At 43.0% G+C, this 15294-nt stretch overlaps 1 protein-coding gene across 1 annotated transcript; it reads right to left on the reverse strand.

Moving 5' to 3' along the window:
• Window positions 1-4517: 4517 nt before the first annotated feature.
• On the reverse strand, window positions 4518-5711 carry LOC113917935 (dnaJ homolog subfamily A member 1-like). The gene has a single exon (XM_035722475.1). It carries the CDS (start codon window positions 5709-5711, stop codon window positions 4518-4520), a length of 1194 nt encoding a protein of 397 aa, XP_035578368.1.
• Window positions 5712-15294: the final 9583 nt, after the last annotated feature.

Raw genomic sequence — 15294 nt, forward strand, 5'->3', positions numbered from 1 at the left:
CAGCACTGGGTGTGGCAGGTCAATTTGTTGATTTAATCTGTATGAAAACCTTTCCCCCCTGTTTTAGTTTGTAAAAATTTTTAAAATACAGAAAAATATAAAGAGCAATCTAATAACTCTCCACAAGGAACATTTTACTGTATTTTCTTCAGATCCTTTTTTTAAATAAAAGAAACAAAATATAACAGATAAAGTAGAAGAATATTTTGTCCTACTTTTTTCTCATCCTCGTGCTTTTTGCCTGTTATAAACAATACTATAACGAACATCTTCATATGCAGGGAAGCATTTCCGTGGGGTCTGTACCTACAGTTATACTATGGAAATATTGCTGCTGGGTAGAAAGGCATTTCAATTTCAACTTTACTAGATGTTGCCAAATTATCAAAAACATTCCCATTCATCTTCCTTTTTTTTTCTTTCTTTAACATTAAAAATTTTAACCAAACTTTATATGTAGAAATAGCATTCTCTTTCCAAGTTGTCTCTTTCAAATGTCCCGACTTACTCTTCTGTTTTAAAAAGATTTATTTATTTATTTTAGAGAGAGAGCACGCAAACAGGGGAGGGGCGGAGGGAGAGGGACAGAAGCAGACTCCTCACTGGGTGGGTCACCCACCTCCAGGCTGGATCTCACAAACCAGAGATCATGACCTGAGCCGAAACCAAGAGTCAGATGTTTAACCGACTGAGCCACCCGGGTGCCCCCTGACTTACTCTTGTAATATTTACCTCCATATCTCTAAATCACATACTTGCCATGCTACTTGAATATCAGCTTTTAAATTATTGTCATGTAAGGTGAGGATTTAACCCTCTCTTGTCCTCAACGCTCCACCCACCCCATTTTCTCCCAATCTCCCACTGCAGTTAGAGCATAACTTTGGTTAGATCATTATGATGAGTAAGCACTGCTTGAGATAAATTATGCTTATATTTTCTTGCTTATACAACTTTCTTTTTTTCTCAGAGTTGGTTTGTCTTGGGTTTCTGTTCTCTTTGTTTGGTTTTCAATGTACGTTTACTACTAAGTTAACTTCAGACTCTCAGCAGATTGTCTAGCTACCCCATCAAGATGTTTAGATGCATCACACATTCTCTTAGCTTCAACTTCTTGGTAACGCATCCCCTGAAGCCCTTAGACTCACTCCAGTCCTCCTCCCCTGACTTGGTGCATATCTGGGGCGTGGGAATTCTCTTCATTTCTCTCAGCCTTCTGTTTCCTCTGTGCCAGGCCCTCATCTCTCTTGGTTTCCTTCTTCATTATGGTGACACACATCCTCCAGTAATTTCTGAAAAGGGCTAAGTGGAAGACAATTTTTAAGAATAACTTGCAGATCTGAAAATGTCTTTGTTTACCTCATACCTGGTTGATAGTTTGGCTGGGTATAGACTTTTAGGTAGAAAGTAACTTTCTTTATATTTTTCATCCTTTTATCCCAAATTCCAGATTCAGCCAGTGCTGCTCCTTCCCATGCCCTGAGGAGTCTGTGGTTCAGTTGGGTGAGTTTTCAGCTTTCCCTGCTTCTGGTTTAAGATTCAGCTTTTTGGGTTTGCCATATCTTTGCTCTCAAGACTCTGTAGGGTTGTCTTGCTGGGGCTGTGGTCTCAGAAGCCAGTGGCAGAGGCTATAGGAAGAATTTCAGGAAGCTGGGTTCAACTTTACGTGAGGAAGACCCTTCTGAATCAGAGCTCTGAAGGGTCTTCTCAGAAGGAGGGAACCTCCCATCAAAGGAGGCGTACAAGCAGAGTCTAGAAAACCACCTGGTAGAGGTGTCAGTGAAGGACTCCCTGACTTTCTGAAGGGTTGTTCTTAACCAACTGAGCCACCCAGGTGTCCCTCTGAAGGGTTGTTCTTAAGGACCCTCTAGGCTCCTTCCAGCCAGAGTCTGTGAGTCCCTGAATTAATAACCTCTACATTCCCAATCAGGGTCCTTTCCAGGGGAAGAATGCTCCCCAGAACCCAGGAGTTTAGTTCCAGGAGTTGGAGTTGAAGGTCCCAACAATCTGACCGCAGAGATGGGCTTACCGATGGGAGCAAGGCCCATCCTTTGGGGGCAGCATTGGCCTTCAGCCTTCCTGAGAGCACTGAACAGAACAGCCCTGGGTCACTTCCCCCAAATCCATCCCTTAAGGCTGGCTCTTTTGAGCATCCAATTTGCCTAAGGATCAGCTCACTAAAGGTCACATTTCTATTATCATATGTAAAGTATAGTTGCAAGAGGAACACACTCCTTAAAAGTGTTCCTTAGAGCAAGAAGACAAATTGCTAAGTTTGGTAAAACTGGTGAGATAATTGATTTAAAAAAATGCTTCTTTTTTTCTTGCTGGCAGATTGGTCTACTTCTGAGGGACATCAACCTGGCAAAGACAGCAGGGCATTTCTCTTCTCTACCCTTTCAGAGGTGTCCCTGGGTCCTTGGCTTCTTTACCCATAAAGGGAGAGAAACGCCAGTTCCACGATTTCATAACTACTTCCACACTTAGAAATGTCCTGTCTTGCTACGTCGGGGAGGAATGAAGTGTGAAGATGCAGGTTGCCCCTGCTCACTTGTCCCAGCATGGACTTCTCTCCTGAGCTCCTGTGGGTCCGACAGCCTCAGGAGCCCTCCCTCCTAGTCTACTACACAGACCCTGGACCTCTGTCTCAGATCAGGTTTCCTAGAAGCAGAGCCTGGGACAGGGATTTGGCTGTCTGTGGCTGATTGAGGGAGTTCTCTCTGAAGAATTCTGGAAGGGAAGAGGGGAGCAGGGCCAGGTGGGGGAGAGAGGTGAGTAAAAAGGTGCTCTCAGGTGGAATAGGATTTCAGTCTGATCCCATGAAGAGCCTGGGGCATAAATGGCACCACACAGAGTTAGTCCCCCTTGAGTAAAGTCGCTGGCTTTTGGTACCTGTGTCCGGTAGTCATTTGTATCCTTCACAGGGAGGGATGGAATCAGATAAGAGCTATTCTGTGATGCTGCAGAGAAGGGACAGCAGTGAGTCTTAGCAGTTAAGGCTCACAGCAGCTGGGTGCCCTGGCTCAGGAAAGGGGGTCTAAGGCAGAGCCCTAAAGCATCCACTGCAACATCCAAAATTAATTCACCTCCTCTGTGGCCTGAATTTGCTTTCCTGGTGGTGTTGGCATCCTCCTCCCATACTCTACCTTCCCTTCTGCACAACCCACTCCCCCCCAGGCCCCAACTCCTCTCCCATCACCCCAGACATCCTTAGTCAAGGAGCTCCCTCAGCAGAGGGAACCTCCTAGAAGGGATACTCCCGGCTGCTGTAGAAGTGCTTGGTCTTGAAGGGGATCTAGGTAGCACACCACAACATCTAGTCTACGTAGAGATCGTTTGCATTTTATAGAGGAAGAAACTGAGTCCAGAGAGGTTAAAGAACATGTCCAAGGTCACACAGTTACTAAACACAGAGCCATGACAGGTACCAAATAGTGAAATTTCTGAGTCATATGCAGTGGTGTGGTAGAAAATGTGTAATAGAATAAAAACCCTCATTTGTAGTGCTTGCCAATTTCCACAGCTGATTTTTTTTATTTTTTATTTTTTTTTGCTTTGTAATCAGTATATTAAGGAGACATTCATACATTTCATTTGCTTAATTCTGATACCCAGATTTAAGCTTGTGAACATGACTTTTAAACATACAATTAAAGCTATTCATCATAATTTGCTATACTACAAACATTAAATTACAGTTACTTTGGAGCATAAGTTAAATGGTTTAAAGTAAGCCTGTAACATACCTAAAAAACACCTTCCTATGTCATACATGCAAATTAACTTCTCCACATAAATGTCTCTTCACTCTAAGTTAACCTGCTCCCGAAGTCACTAGTCTGAAGCTTATCATGGTGTAAAGAGAAGGAAAAAAAGTGTAACCAGGACTGATATTAAAAAAAAAAAAAAGATGGCATAGCAGGAGGCAATGCAGTTCTACAAGTGCAAGCCCTCAAGCAGCAGTATTATGATAAACCCCTTCTTTAAAGAGGTATCCTTTCTGTCAATGATACCACAGGCCAAATTACATAGCATGCCATCTTCAAGTAACAGTTGAGGCAATAAATGCAGAGGCATCACAATAAATCCCACTTAACTATAGACCAACACTTCTCTACAAATGCTTTGTCTGACTGCCAATTGAATACAAGTTTTAACTTCATAGCTTAACAATTAAGGGTCATACACTGAAGTCAATACATACACCTAGCATTTCAGTCTGAGCTGTTTCATATACATAGAGCTGAAATTAATTACAAGGTATGGCCTAAACAAATGCTAGGGGAGATTTTTTTTTAAAGTAGTTTTTACAAGTATTAAACTTTATCTTGCACACTGAAGTCATCATACATACAGGGCAAAGTCAGAGCTTTTATATTTGGGTTTATTCTTCATTTAAAACACTACTATAGTTGAATATTAAAACAAAAACAATAGCAAGTAGTGAGCTATGCTTATAGTCCTTCACTCATTCACTACTGCATATAAAATGCCAGCAGTGTTTTTCACTGGCCCCATTAAGAGGTCTGACACTGAACACCACCCCTGGGATGATGTTCATCATCCTCATAGGCTTCCCCATTGTAATGGTGCCGTCTTTCCTGATTTGGATCAAAGTCCACCAGTTCTACCTGGTCCATTTCGTCAGTCTCTTCTACTTCCTTCCTCTCAGGTAGGAGTTTTTCCAGCAAAGAAAGTGTATCAGGAGAGAGAAAGCCATTCTCAGGAAAGTTTACCTTAAATTCAATGATTAGGTGACCCTTCTCATATGGTCTACGATAAATTGGCATGCCTTCATTTAGCACACACTTGATATCTCCATGCTTGACAATTTGACCTGGGTGAGAGGTGATGACGATGGTTTGGTTGTCAAGAGTAGATATTGGCTTTTGAAAGCCACACAGTGCTTCAACCAGCTGTATGTCCATACACATGAAGAGGTCTTCTCCTCGCCGAGTAAAAACAGCGTGGTCCTTCTGATCTAAAACAATGATAATATCTCCTGGTTCCAGTCCTGGTTCTTGGCCTCCTTCACCATGGAATGTTATCTCCTGGCCGTCCTTCATGCCTTTGTCAATATGAACTTCTAGAATCTTCTTCTCTCGAACTATCTTCCTCCCATTGCAGCTTTTACATCTGTCTTTGGGACTGATCCGTTCCCCATGGCCCTGGCACTCCATGCACACAGACTGAATTTGCTGAACCATTCCAGGTCCTATCTGATGAATTCTTATTTGCATTCCAGTACCTCGGCAATTGGGACAACATTCAACTGCTCCTTTCTTACCACCTCGGCCTTCATATTTATCGCAAATCACATTCTTTTGCAGAGCTAGTTTTCGTGTTGCACCATTATATAAATCTTCTAAGGTTACTGAGAGCTGATGCACAACATTTTTACCTCTCCTTTCTCTCTGCATCCTTCCTCCTCCTCCAAAAAACATATCAAAGATGTCCATGGGGGAGCCAAAATCACCACCAGCTCCACCTTCTTTAATTGCCTGTTCTCCTCCTTTGTCATATAATTCCCTTTTCTTTGCATCAGAGAGTACTTCGTAAGCTTGAGAAATCTGTTTAAACTTCTCTCCTTCATTTGGATTCTTATCAGGGTGGTACTTCAAGGCCAGTTTCCGGTAGGCCTCTTTCAATTCCTCTTGGGTGGCATTGGGTTTGACCCCCAAAACATCATAGTATGTGGTTTCTTTCACCATTTTCTACAACCGGTGAGAGGGCCGAGGCCGGTGTGGGGGAGCGGGAAGGAGCGTGTTGCTGGGCGCAGCTCGGGCAGCCACCGCTCCTTCGCGCCTCACCGAGAGTTCTGGAAAGTTCCCCCACAGCTGATTTTTTTTTTAAAGATTTTATTTATTTATTTGAGAGAAAGAATGAGAGAGAGAGAGCACATGAGAGGGGGGAGGGTCAGAGGGAGAAGCAGACTCCCTGCCGACCAGAGAGCCCGATGCGGGACTCGATTCCGGGACTCCAGGATCATGACCTGAGCCGAAGGCAGTGGCTTAACCAACTGAGCCACCCAGACGCCCTCCACAGCTGATTTTAAGTGATGTGATGTCGCCGAGTGCAGAGTTGGGAAGAGCTATGCATCACTGTATGGCATTTCTGCCACACAGGCATGAAAAACATAAATGATCTCAAGACCACATGTAATAGTAAAAGGTAATAAAACAGGACTTGGTAAATCTTGAGTATTTTTACCTCTGTTTTTAATATAAGTTATTTAATTATAAGTTTATGTAATTTAATTTTTAATAGTGGTGTGTTTAACAATTGGCCCACAGATTTCCAATACATTTAACTATCAATCTTGTGAGCTGGTATGAGCCAGCTACGGCATGCCACCGGATAGTTTCAATTTTATGGGGAAGTAGTCCTTCCAAAGCTCAAATCTGATCATGTAGCTCCCTCACTCAATTACTTTCCGTGGCTCCCCAGCACCCCAAGAGAAAGTCCAGAATCAGCTTAGTTTTCCAACCTCACGCCCATACCCATGTCTCCCTGATTCTCTTCTTGCCAGTCTGTGCCCCGAATCTGCTCCTTTGTTCATTGTGGTCCTCCTGCCCTGCTCTCAGCACCTCCTCTCCTCTGACCCATCCTTTGATGGCCAGAGTGGGCTCACATCCCTGAGCATGCCTCTGAACTCAAGGAGCACTTCCTTCTCTGAACACACACTTCCTTATTGATCTCTGATTTGTGCGGGTCACACTAGCTTGTCTTACAGATCTTACATTATGGGCTTAACGTGATAGAAGTTTATGGCTTCCATTCATGGCCCAGGGTGTGGAGGCTCAGCTCTGTGCTGCTATTTGGGGATCCATGCTGACAGAAGCTCAGCCTTCTTGGACAGGGAGTTTCCAAGGTTGTCCCAGCTGACCGACATCCAGCTGGGCAGAGAGAGTAGAGGAATGGGGGTCGAGGCTTTTTGAGAGCTGGCCTGGAATCCGCTGACATCACTTCCGTCCACATTCCTTTGCCCAGAACTCATGCGCATGGCCCATCTGACTACAAGGGAGGCTGGAAAATAGAGTCTAGCCAGTGTGCAGAAGGAAAGGGAAATCATCTGGATAAAGAGCTAGCCTGTCTTTGCAGTACCCTCCATGCCACATGCCTGGTTTCATTCACTAACCTTCCCTGTGCCTCTGGGACATGCCTTCCAACAAGGGTGGGAGCTCTTCAGGCTGTAGAGACCGCACTTAATCGTTTGTACCCAGTAGATGCTCACTGTGAGTGGCATGGAAATCATTAGTTGATTCTCATAACAACCCCACGAAGTAGGAACTCTTATTCTCCTTCTACATGTGAGAAAACTGAGTTTTGAAGAGGTTTGCATCAGAGCAGGGCTCAGCGCCTGGTTTCTCTGACTACAGACCTTGGGTTTTCTCCCTTGCACCACAGATGAATAAATGACCAAGTGCATTAGGTAAATTGGTGTGTGCATGGCAGTTGTTATCCTTCCTCATCAACTCAGGGCCAGAGATGCACCCAGGAGTTTTGGTGGCTGGATGGTCTGTGTTGGTGGAGCCACCTCCCCCCACCCTCCAGCCGCTGGGGCTTCCCACTGTGCTCTCCACACCCCCTCTCAGCTCCCCTCCTCCTGATGGGTTTGGTGTGAGTCCCACAATTCAGGAAACCTTTTTTTTTTTTTTTTTTTAAGCACCAACTATATGGCAACTTTGTTCTAGACTCAGAATCAACTTATATCAAACATATATTTAAATCATATGTTCATGGGGCACCTGGGTGGCTCAGTCGGTTAAGCATCTGCTCAGGTCATGATCTCAGCGGGAGACCTGTTTCTCCCTCTGCCCCTCTCCCTGCTCATGCTCTCTCTCGCTTTCTCACTCTCTCACTCTCCCTCAAATAAATAAATAAAATGTTAAAAAAAATAAATCATATACTCATAATGAAACTTAACAACAACCACCTCACCCATCACTACTGGAGAGCACTAGGGAACCAACTCTATTTTGAAAACTGGTTTTGGGGGCGCCTGGGTGGCTCAGTCATTGAGTATCTGCCTTCAGCTCAGGTCATGATCCCAGGGTCCTGGGATTGAGACCCGCATCGGGCTCCCTGCTCAGTGGAAAGCCTGTTCTCCCTCTCCCACTCCCCCTGCTTGTGTTCCCTCTCTCACTGTGTCTCTCTCTCTGTCAAATAAATAAAAAATCTTAAAAAAAAAAAGAAAGAAAACTGGTTTTTAAAAAATGGAAAGAGGCAAGCATTTATTCTGTCTTTCCTATATAAACTGCCCCTCAGGGCCATCAAACGGTTAATGAACGGAAATGTGTCTTGATAGAAGTATGGCAGCTCATGAATGATGAATGAATGATAGAATTAGAATACCATCCATCAGTGTGTAATCAGTAATGAAGAAAAAGATCTAGGCAGCCATCATCAGTGGCTACTAACATCAGAAAAGAAGAGACAACCAGATGTTACACGTCCCTGAAGGAAGGAGACATCACCATCTATGAAAGAATTTTGCCCGCCAAAATCAAACCTGAATCTCATCAGGATCTAACAGGAAATAGAGAGAGGAACATGGTAAAAGACACCAGCAGGAATGCAAATTAGCAAAATGTAACAAGTAAATTACAAGGCACAAAAGAGGAGCATCACAAGTTAAAAGAAATCTGAAAAATATATCAATCCACTGCAATAGACAGATCTTATCTGGGTCCTTAGTCAAACAAATAAAGTGTAAAATAAGAATTATGAGACAATCAGGGACACCTGGGCCTAGATATGTCATATTATTAAGTAATTACTGTTGGTTTTTTAAAGTGTGATAACTTTATTATGGTAAGGTTTTAAAAGCCCTTATCTTTTTATAAATACACATTGAAATATTTCCAGATAATAAAGATGATGTGATGTCTGGGATTTGCTTCAAAATAACCCAGGGGAGAGAGTGTGTGGGGTGGGGTGTTCAGGCTGGCTGTTTGTTGATCATCGCCGAGGCTGGGGGAAGGGTACAGAGGGGAAATTACTTTTCTATCGTTGCTGTAACAGATCCACAGATCCACAAATCCAGTGACTTAAAACACCACAAACTTATTATCTCATAGTTCCATAGGTTAGAAATCTGACAGGTCTCATTGAACTAAAACCAAGGTGTCAGCGGGATTGTGTTCTTTATGGAGGTTCTGGGACAGAATCATTTCCTTGTCTTTTCCAGCTTCTAGAGGCTGCCTGCATTCCTGGGCTCGTGGCCCCTTCCTCCGTCTTCAAAGCCAGCAACGTTGCATCTCCAACCCTACTGTGACTTCTCTTTCTCTAACTATAGCCAGACAAGGCTCTCTGCTTTTAAGGATTTCTGTGATTGGATTGGGCCCGTCTGGGTAAACCAGGATAAACTCCCATCTCAAGATCCTTAACCTTAATCACATCTGTACAGCCCCTTTTGCTGGGTAAAGTAACATATCCCCCAGGGTCTGGAATTAGGATGTGGGCATCTTGGAGGTGGGGTGGGGCATTGTTCTGTCTACTGTGGGCTGGAGTCATTATCTTATCTCTACTCTTGCACGTGTTTGAAATTTTTCACAGTGATAGTTTAAACAGAGTTTGCTAGATGTCGCTGCCGGGGGTCTGCTATTTGAGGAAAGGAGGGAAGGCAAGTCTGGCTGAAGCAGTGACATCTGAGCTTAGATACGATGCACAAGGTGGAGGGGGCTCTATAAACAGCCCATGTAGCTCGGGTGAGCAGCGGGGAGCAGGTGCATCTGAAGGATAGTGAGACACTGGCTTTGTCACTATCTCAGCTGTAGAGTCACTGGGCAGCCCAGGAGCCCCATCCAGTTGGAAACTCATCTGCTCACTTTATCTGGTAGGATGGGGACTGACAGGTGCTAACAGGCATGAACGCTTGCCCCCAGCTTAGGGTCTGTGTTCTACATCCCACTGGAGCCAGCCTGCTGTGGCATCTGAGTGGAACAAACAGAGCCCTTGGCTTCACCCTCTGAGCAGAAGCAGATTTGGGCAAGGTCTGACCTGGGCACCAAAGTCATCATAAAATGTATGCTCTGTAGCCTCTTTGTACTATGAACAGTTTCCTAGAGCTCACTTTAAACCAGGCAGGCATAATTTTAGACACTTTATTTATATCAACTCATTTACTCTTCACCACTGTCCTGTGAAGAAGGTAGTACCCATGGTCCATGAGCCAGGATTCAGCCAGAGAAAAACCAGTGGGAGATCTTCAGTAAGAGATTTGTTGCAAGGGACTGGCTTATGTGATGTTGGGGCTGGCTGGGCAAGTCCCAGATCCTTGGGGCAGGTGGTCAGGAAGGACAGGCCGGAACAGCAGCTGCTATGCACAGGTGAAACTTTTAGAAAGCCTTTGTTCTGCTCTCAAGATCTCTCAACAGATTGAATCAGGCTCACCCCGATTATCAAGGATAACCTCCTTTACTTAAAAGTCAACCGATTATGGACCACTTTAATCCCATCTCTGAAACACCTCCGTAGCAACACCTAGATTTGCATTTGATTGAATAACTGAGACTGCAGCTTTGCCAAGTTGGTATGTCAAACCACCATCACAGATGGGGAAACTGAGGCATGGGTTGGTGAAACATCTTGGCTAAGGTCTCACAGTATGTCAATGACAGACTTGAACCAAAGGGTGCTGGCTCTGGGGTCTATCCTCAACACTCTTCCGCATGTTTCTCTTAGCCACTTGCTGGTCATGGAGTTAACCTTGGCGCTGGCTGCCTTCCTCTATCTTGTTACATGGGGAATGATGGCTGTGCTGGGGTAGGAAGCATGTCAGATTTTAAGATGTGGGGGCTTGGGGCAGGTGGCACCACGGTTGGAGGACCAACTCTGCAGCAAGACTTCCTTGTCTTAAGAGCTGTGTGATATTATCAGATAGGTTTCTTAGCCTGTCTTTGTCACAATTTCCCCATCTGTAAACTTTGCATCAAATAGTATCTGGCTTATAGAGTGTTGAGGAATTAAATGAGAAAACAGAGGTAAGATACCTGGAATAGTAAGCAGTCAATGAAGGTCAGCTCTTAAATTCTGGCCGAAGAGCCCATTGTGCCCCCGACACCCAGCTGCTGTGGGCTCAGCCTGAGGGCTTCCCCAGAGCTGCCTGCTTCTGAGCGCTGCAAACCTTTGGCCCATCAGGGGCCTGCTAACTCTGTTTCATGGGAGGCTGTCCTCCTGGAGGGCAGACAGGTGGAGGTGGCTCCCCTAGCCATAGAGGCTTCTGAGAGACGTGTGGCCTCTGGTGCTGCACAGTACAGAGCTGTGTGCTGGCAAGAAGTAACACACAGTAACCTGGTCCAGGCCTGTGCTGCCCTGGGGACCAGCAGGTGTCCCAGGCACAAGGGAAGCCTAAGGTGCAGGAGAAGGTCCATGGCGGGAAAAGCAGGCTTTCAGGAAGTGGGACTGGCCAGGGAACCACAGGTGTATCAGAGATAGGGTGCTGCCCAAGTATGCAGAGGCCAGGGACTCTGGTAGCGTGGGCTCCAGCAGGCTTTGCTGAGGGAAGGAGAAACAGACTGATCCCCAGGGCTGACCCCGAGCCTCAGTCACTATCTGCTCCTGCGATCTTGGGACAAGATTGGGGTCAACGCTGAGCCCCCGAGCTCATCCTAAGTCTCCCTCCACTCCCCACTGCTGAATCAGCCTGCTTCCGCTGGGTAAGAAACCACCCCAAGACTTAATGGCTTCAAGTGACAACCATTTATTATTGCTCACAAGTCGGTAGGGGCAACTGGGTGGCTCTGCTGATCTGGACTGGGGTGTGCTAATCTTGTCTCTGTCCCTGTAGTTTTGCCAGGATGTCATATAAATGGAATCACACAGTATATGACCTTTGAGTCTAGTTTCTTTATTGTTATTATTATTATTTATTTATTTAAATTCCAGTTAGTTAACATACAGAGTAACATTAGTTTCAGTTGTACAATATAGTGACTCCACCCTTACATACAAGACCTGGTGCTCATCCCAAGTGCGCCTCTTAATCCCCATCACCTGTTTCACCCATCCCCCACCCGCCTCCACTTTGGTAACCATCAGTTTGTTCTCTATAGTTAAGAGTCTGTTTCTTGGTTTGCCTCTCTCTCTTATTTTTTTCCCTTTTGCTCAATTGTTTTATTTCTTAAATTCCACATATGAGTGAAATCATGTGGTATTTGTCTTTCTCTGACTGACGGATTTCACGTAGCATAATACCCTCTAGTTCCATCCACATTGTTACAAATGGCAAGATTTCATTCTTTTTTATGGCTGAGTAATATTCCATTATATATATACACACACACTACATCTTCTTTGTCCATTTATTGATTGATGGACACCTGGGCGGCTTCCATATCTTGGCTATTGTAAATAATATTGCTATAAACAGAATTGCATACATCTTTTTGAATTAGTGTTTTTGTCTTCTTTGGATAAACACCCAGCAGTGGAATTACTAGGTCATATGGTGATTCTGTTTTTAATTTTTTGAGGAACCTCCATACTGTTTTCCAGAGTGGCTGCACCAATTTCATTCCCACCAACAGTGTAAGAAGATTCCTATTTCTTTAAAAAAAAAAAAAAAATATATATATATATATATATATTTTAAAGATTTTATTTATTTGAGAGAGAGAATGAGAGATAGAGAGCATGAGAGGGAAGAGGGTCAGGGGGAGAAGCAGACTCCCTGCTGAGCAGGGACCCCGATGTGGGACTCGATCCTGGGACTCCAGGATCATGACCTGAGCCGAAGGCAGGGGCTTAACCAACTGAGCCACCCAGGCGGCCTAAAATATATTTTATTTTTAAATAATCTCTATATCCAATGAGGGGCCCAAACTCACAACCCCGAGGTCAAAAGTTGCATGCTCCACCGGCTGAGCCAACCAGGCACCCTGAGTGTTCCTATTTCTCCACATCCCCACCAAGAGTCTAGCTTCTTTCATCCAGCATAATTGAGATTCATCCATGTTGTTGTGTGTATCAGTAGTTTATTCCTTTTTATTGCGTATTTGTTTCCTATTGCTTCTGTAACAAATTGACACAGAGGTTTAAAATAACACAAATTTATTATCTTAAAGTCCTGGAGTTTGTAAGTCCTAAAATCAAGGTGTTGGCAGGCTAGTTACTTCTGGAGGCTCTGAGGGAAGAAGTCACTTCTTGGACTTTTCTTCTAGTAGTCACCTATATTCCTTGGCTCATAACCTCTTCCTCTATCTACATTCCAGTCACTGCTTCCAACATCACACAGCTTTCTCCTCTGACTGACCCCTCCTGCCTCCCTCTTGTGATTACATTGGGCACATCCAGATAATCCAGGATAATCCTCCCATCTCAAGATCCTTAACTTAATCACATCTGTGAAGCCCATTTTGCCCTATAAGGTAACACATTCACAGGTTCTGGGGATTAGGATGTGGACATTTGTGTGGGGACCATTATTCCATTATTCTGCCGACCACAATTGCCCAGTAATAATCCATTGTATGCTTATACCAGTATGTTTATCCATTCAACAGTTAGAGGACAAAAGCATATATTTATAGATTCTCTCGTTGACCAACTTTAGGAGAAAAGTGAGAAAAATATATTTCACCTTAAGGTGAACTAAAAAGATTTAAAAAAAGAAGAAGAAGAAAAAGAAGAAGGAAAACTCTTTTATTAGGTTTAAAAATTTTTAAGTTTAAAAAATAACTTTATTGAGGTATATTTACATACAATAAATTTCTTTCATTTTAGATGTACTGTTTGATGAATTTTGGTAATTGAATAGTTACGTTATCGACCACACTGGAGATCTAGAACAATTCCATCACCCTAAGCATTATCCTTGTGTTCATCTGCAGTACACACCTTCTCCAACCCAAGTAACCACTGATCTGCATTCTATCACTGCATACGTAGCATGTTTTTAAAATTCATTTATGTCAGTTTAATTCAAAGAGAGAATTTTCCATTAATAAAATCACCTTTAAGTATACGTATTTTATATTATTATTACTTTTTTGAATAGTTATAGAAGTTCAAACTATATCTGAATGCTTTTCATCCAAGTGTAGACACAACTCCGGTTAAGCATCGTTATTAAGCCAATTTGGAAAACATTCTAGTTTTTAAAATATAAATATTCTTGATTAACATTGAGAAAAGAATATAAGCAAGTTTTTCAATATTCATTCATTAGTAAAAATGATGGTTTCCGAAATGGCCTACTTTTGATAAATAAAAAATTTAATGTGGTGTAACTTTTGTTTCTTCTTAGCACTGAGTAAATAAGAGTGTAAGAGTTTCTTCTTAGCACTGAGTAAATAGGAGTGTAAGAAGAAAATCTAATAGTTATTCAATTGTTCACAATTCAGTAGATTAATTTGCTTACAAATAAATGTGCTGAGTTATCAAAAAAATAAAATTCACTTATGTCATTGTGTAAATAAATATTTCACTCTTTTTATTGCTAATATTCCATAGTATGGATATACCACAGTTTGTTTATTTATTCCCCAGATGATGAACATATGGATTGTTTTCAGTTTGGGACTACTATGGATAATAAACATTTACATGAAAGTCTTTATGTGGACATACATTTTTATTTCTCTTGTGTGTTATATCTAGTAGGATTGCTGAGTAACATGGTTAATGTATGGTTAGCTTTATAAAATACTACTGTATTGTTTCCCAAAGTGACCAAACCATTTTGCATCCCCACCAGCAATGTGTGAAAATTCTAGTTGCTCTATGTTATCTTCAAGACTTGGTATTGTCAGTCTTTTTAACTTTAGTTATTTCAGGGGGTATATTTTTTAAATTTTTTATTTAAATTCAATTTAACATATACTGTTTAGTATACTGTATTATTAGTTTCAGAGGTAGAATTTAGTGATTCATCAGTCGCATACAACACTCAGTGCTCATTACTTCAAGTGCCCTCCTTAATGCCCATCACCCAGTTACCCCATTACCCCGGCAAACCTCAGTTTGTTTCTTTTTTTTTAAGATTTTATTTATTTATTTGAGAGAGAGAGACACAGCAAGAGAGGGAACACAAGCAGGGGGAGCAGGAGAGGGAGAAGCAGGCTCCCCGCTGAGCAGGGAGCCCGATGCGGGGCTCGATCCCAAGAGCCTGGTATCATGACCTGAGCCAAAGGCAGATGCTCAACCGACTGAACCACCCAGGCGCCCCCAGTTTGTTTCCTATAGTTAAGAGTCTCTTATGATTTGCCTCCCTGTTTTCATCTTATTTTATTTTTCCTTCTAGTAGGTATATTTTTATACCCCCTAAATATTTTCATATTTTATAAAATTTTT

This window comes from Zalophus californianus, chromosome 1 (genome assembly GCF_009762305.2).
Source record: "Zalophus californianus isolate mZalCal1 chromosome 1, mZalCal1.pri.v2, whole genome shotgun sequence".
NCBI lineage: Eukaryota > Metazoa > Chordata > Mammalia > Carnivora > Otariidae > Zalophus > Zalophus californianus.

Excerpts from the sequence above, each read along its gene's own strand:
- LOC113917935 (XM_035722475.1), bottom strand. The coding sequence starts at position 5,711 with ATGGTGAAAGAAACCACATACTATGATGTTTTGGGGGTCAAACCCAAT.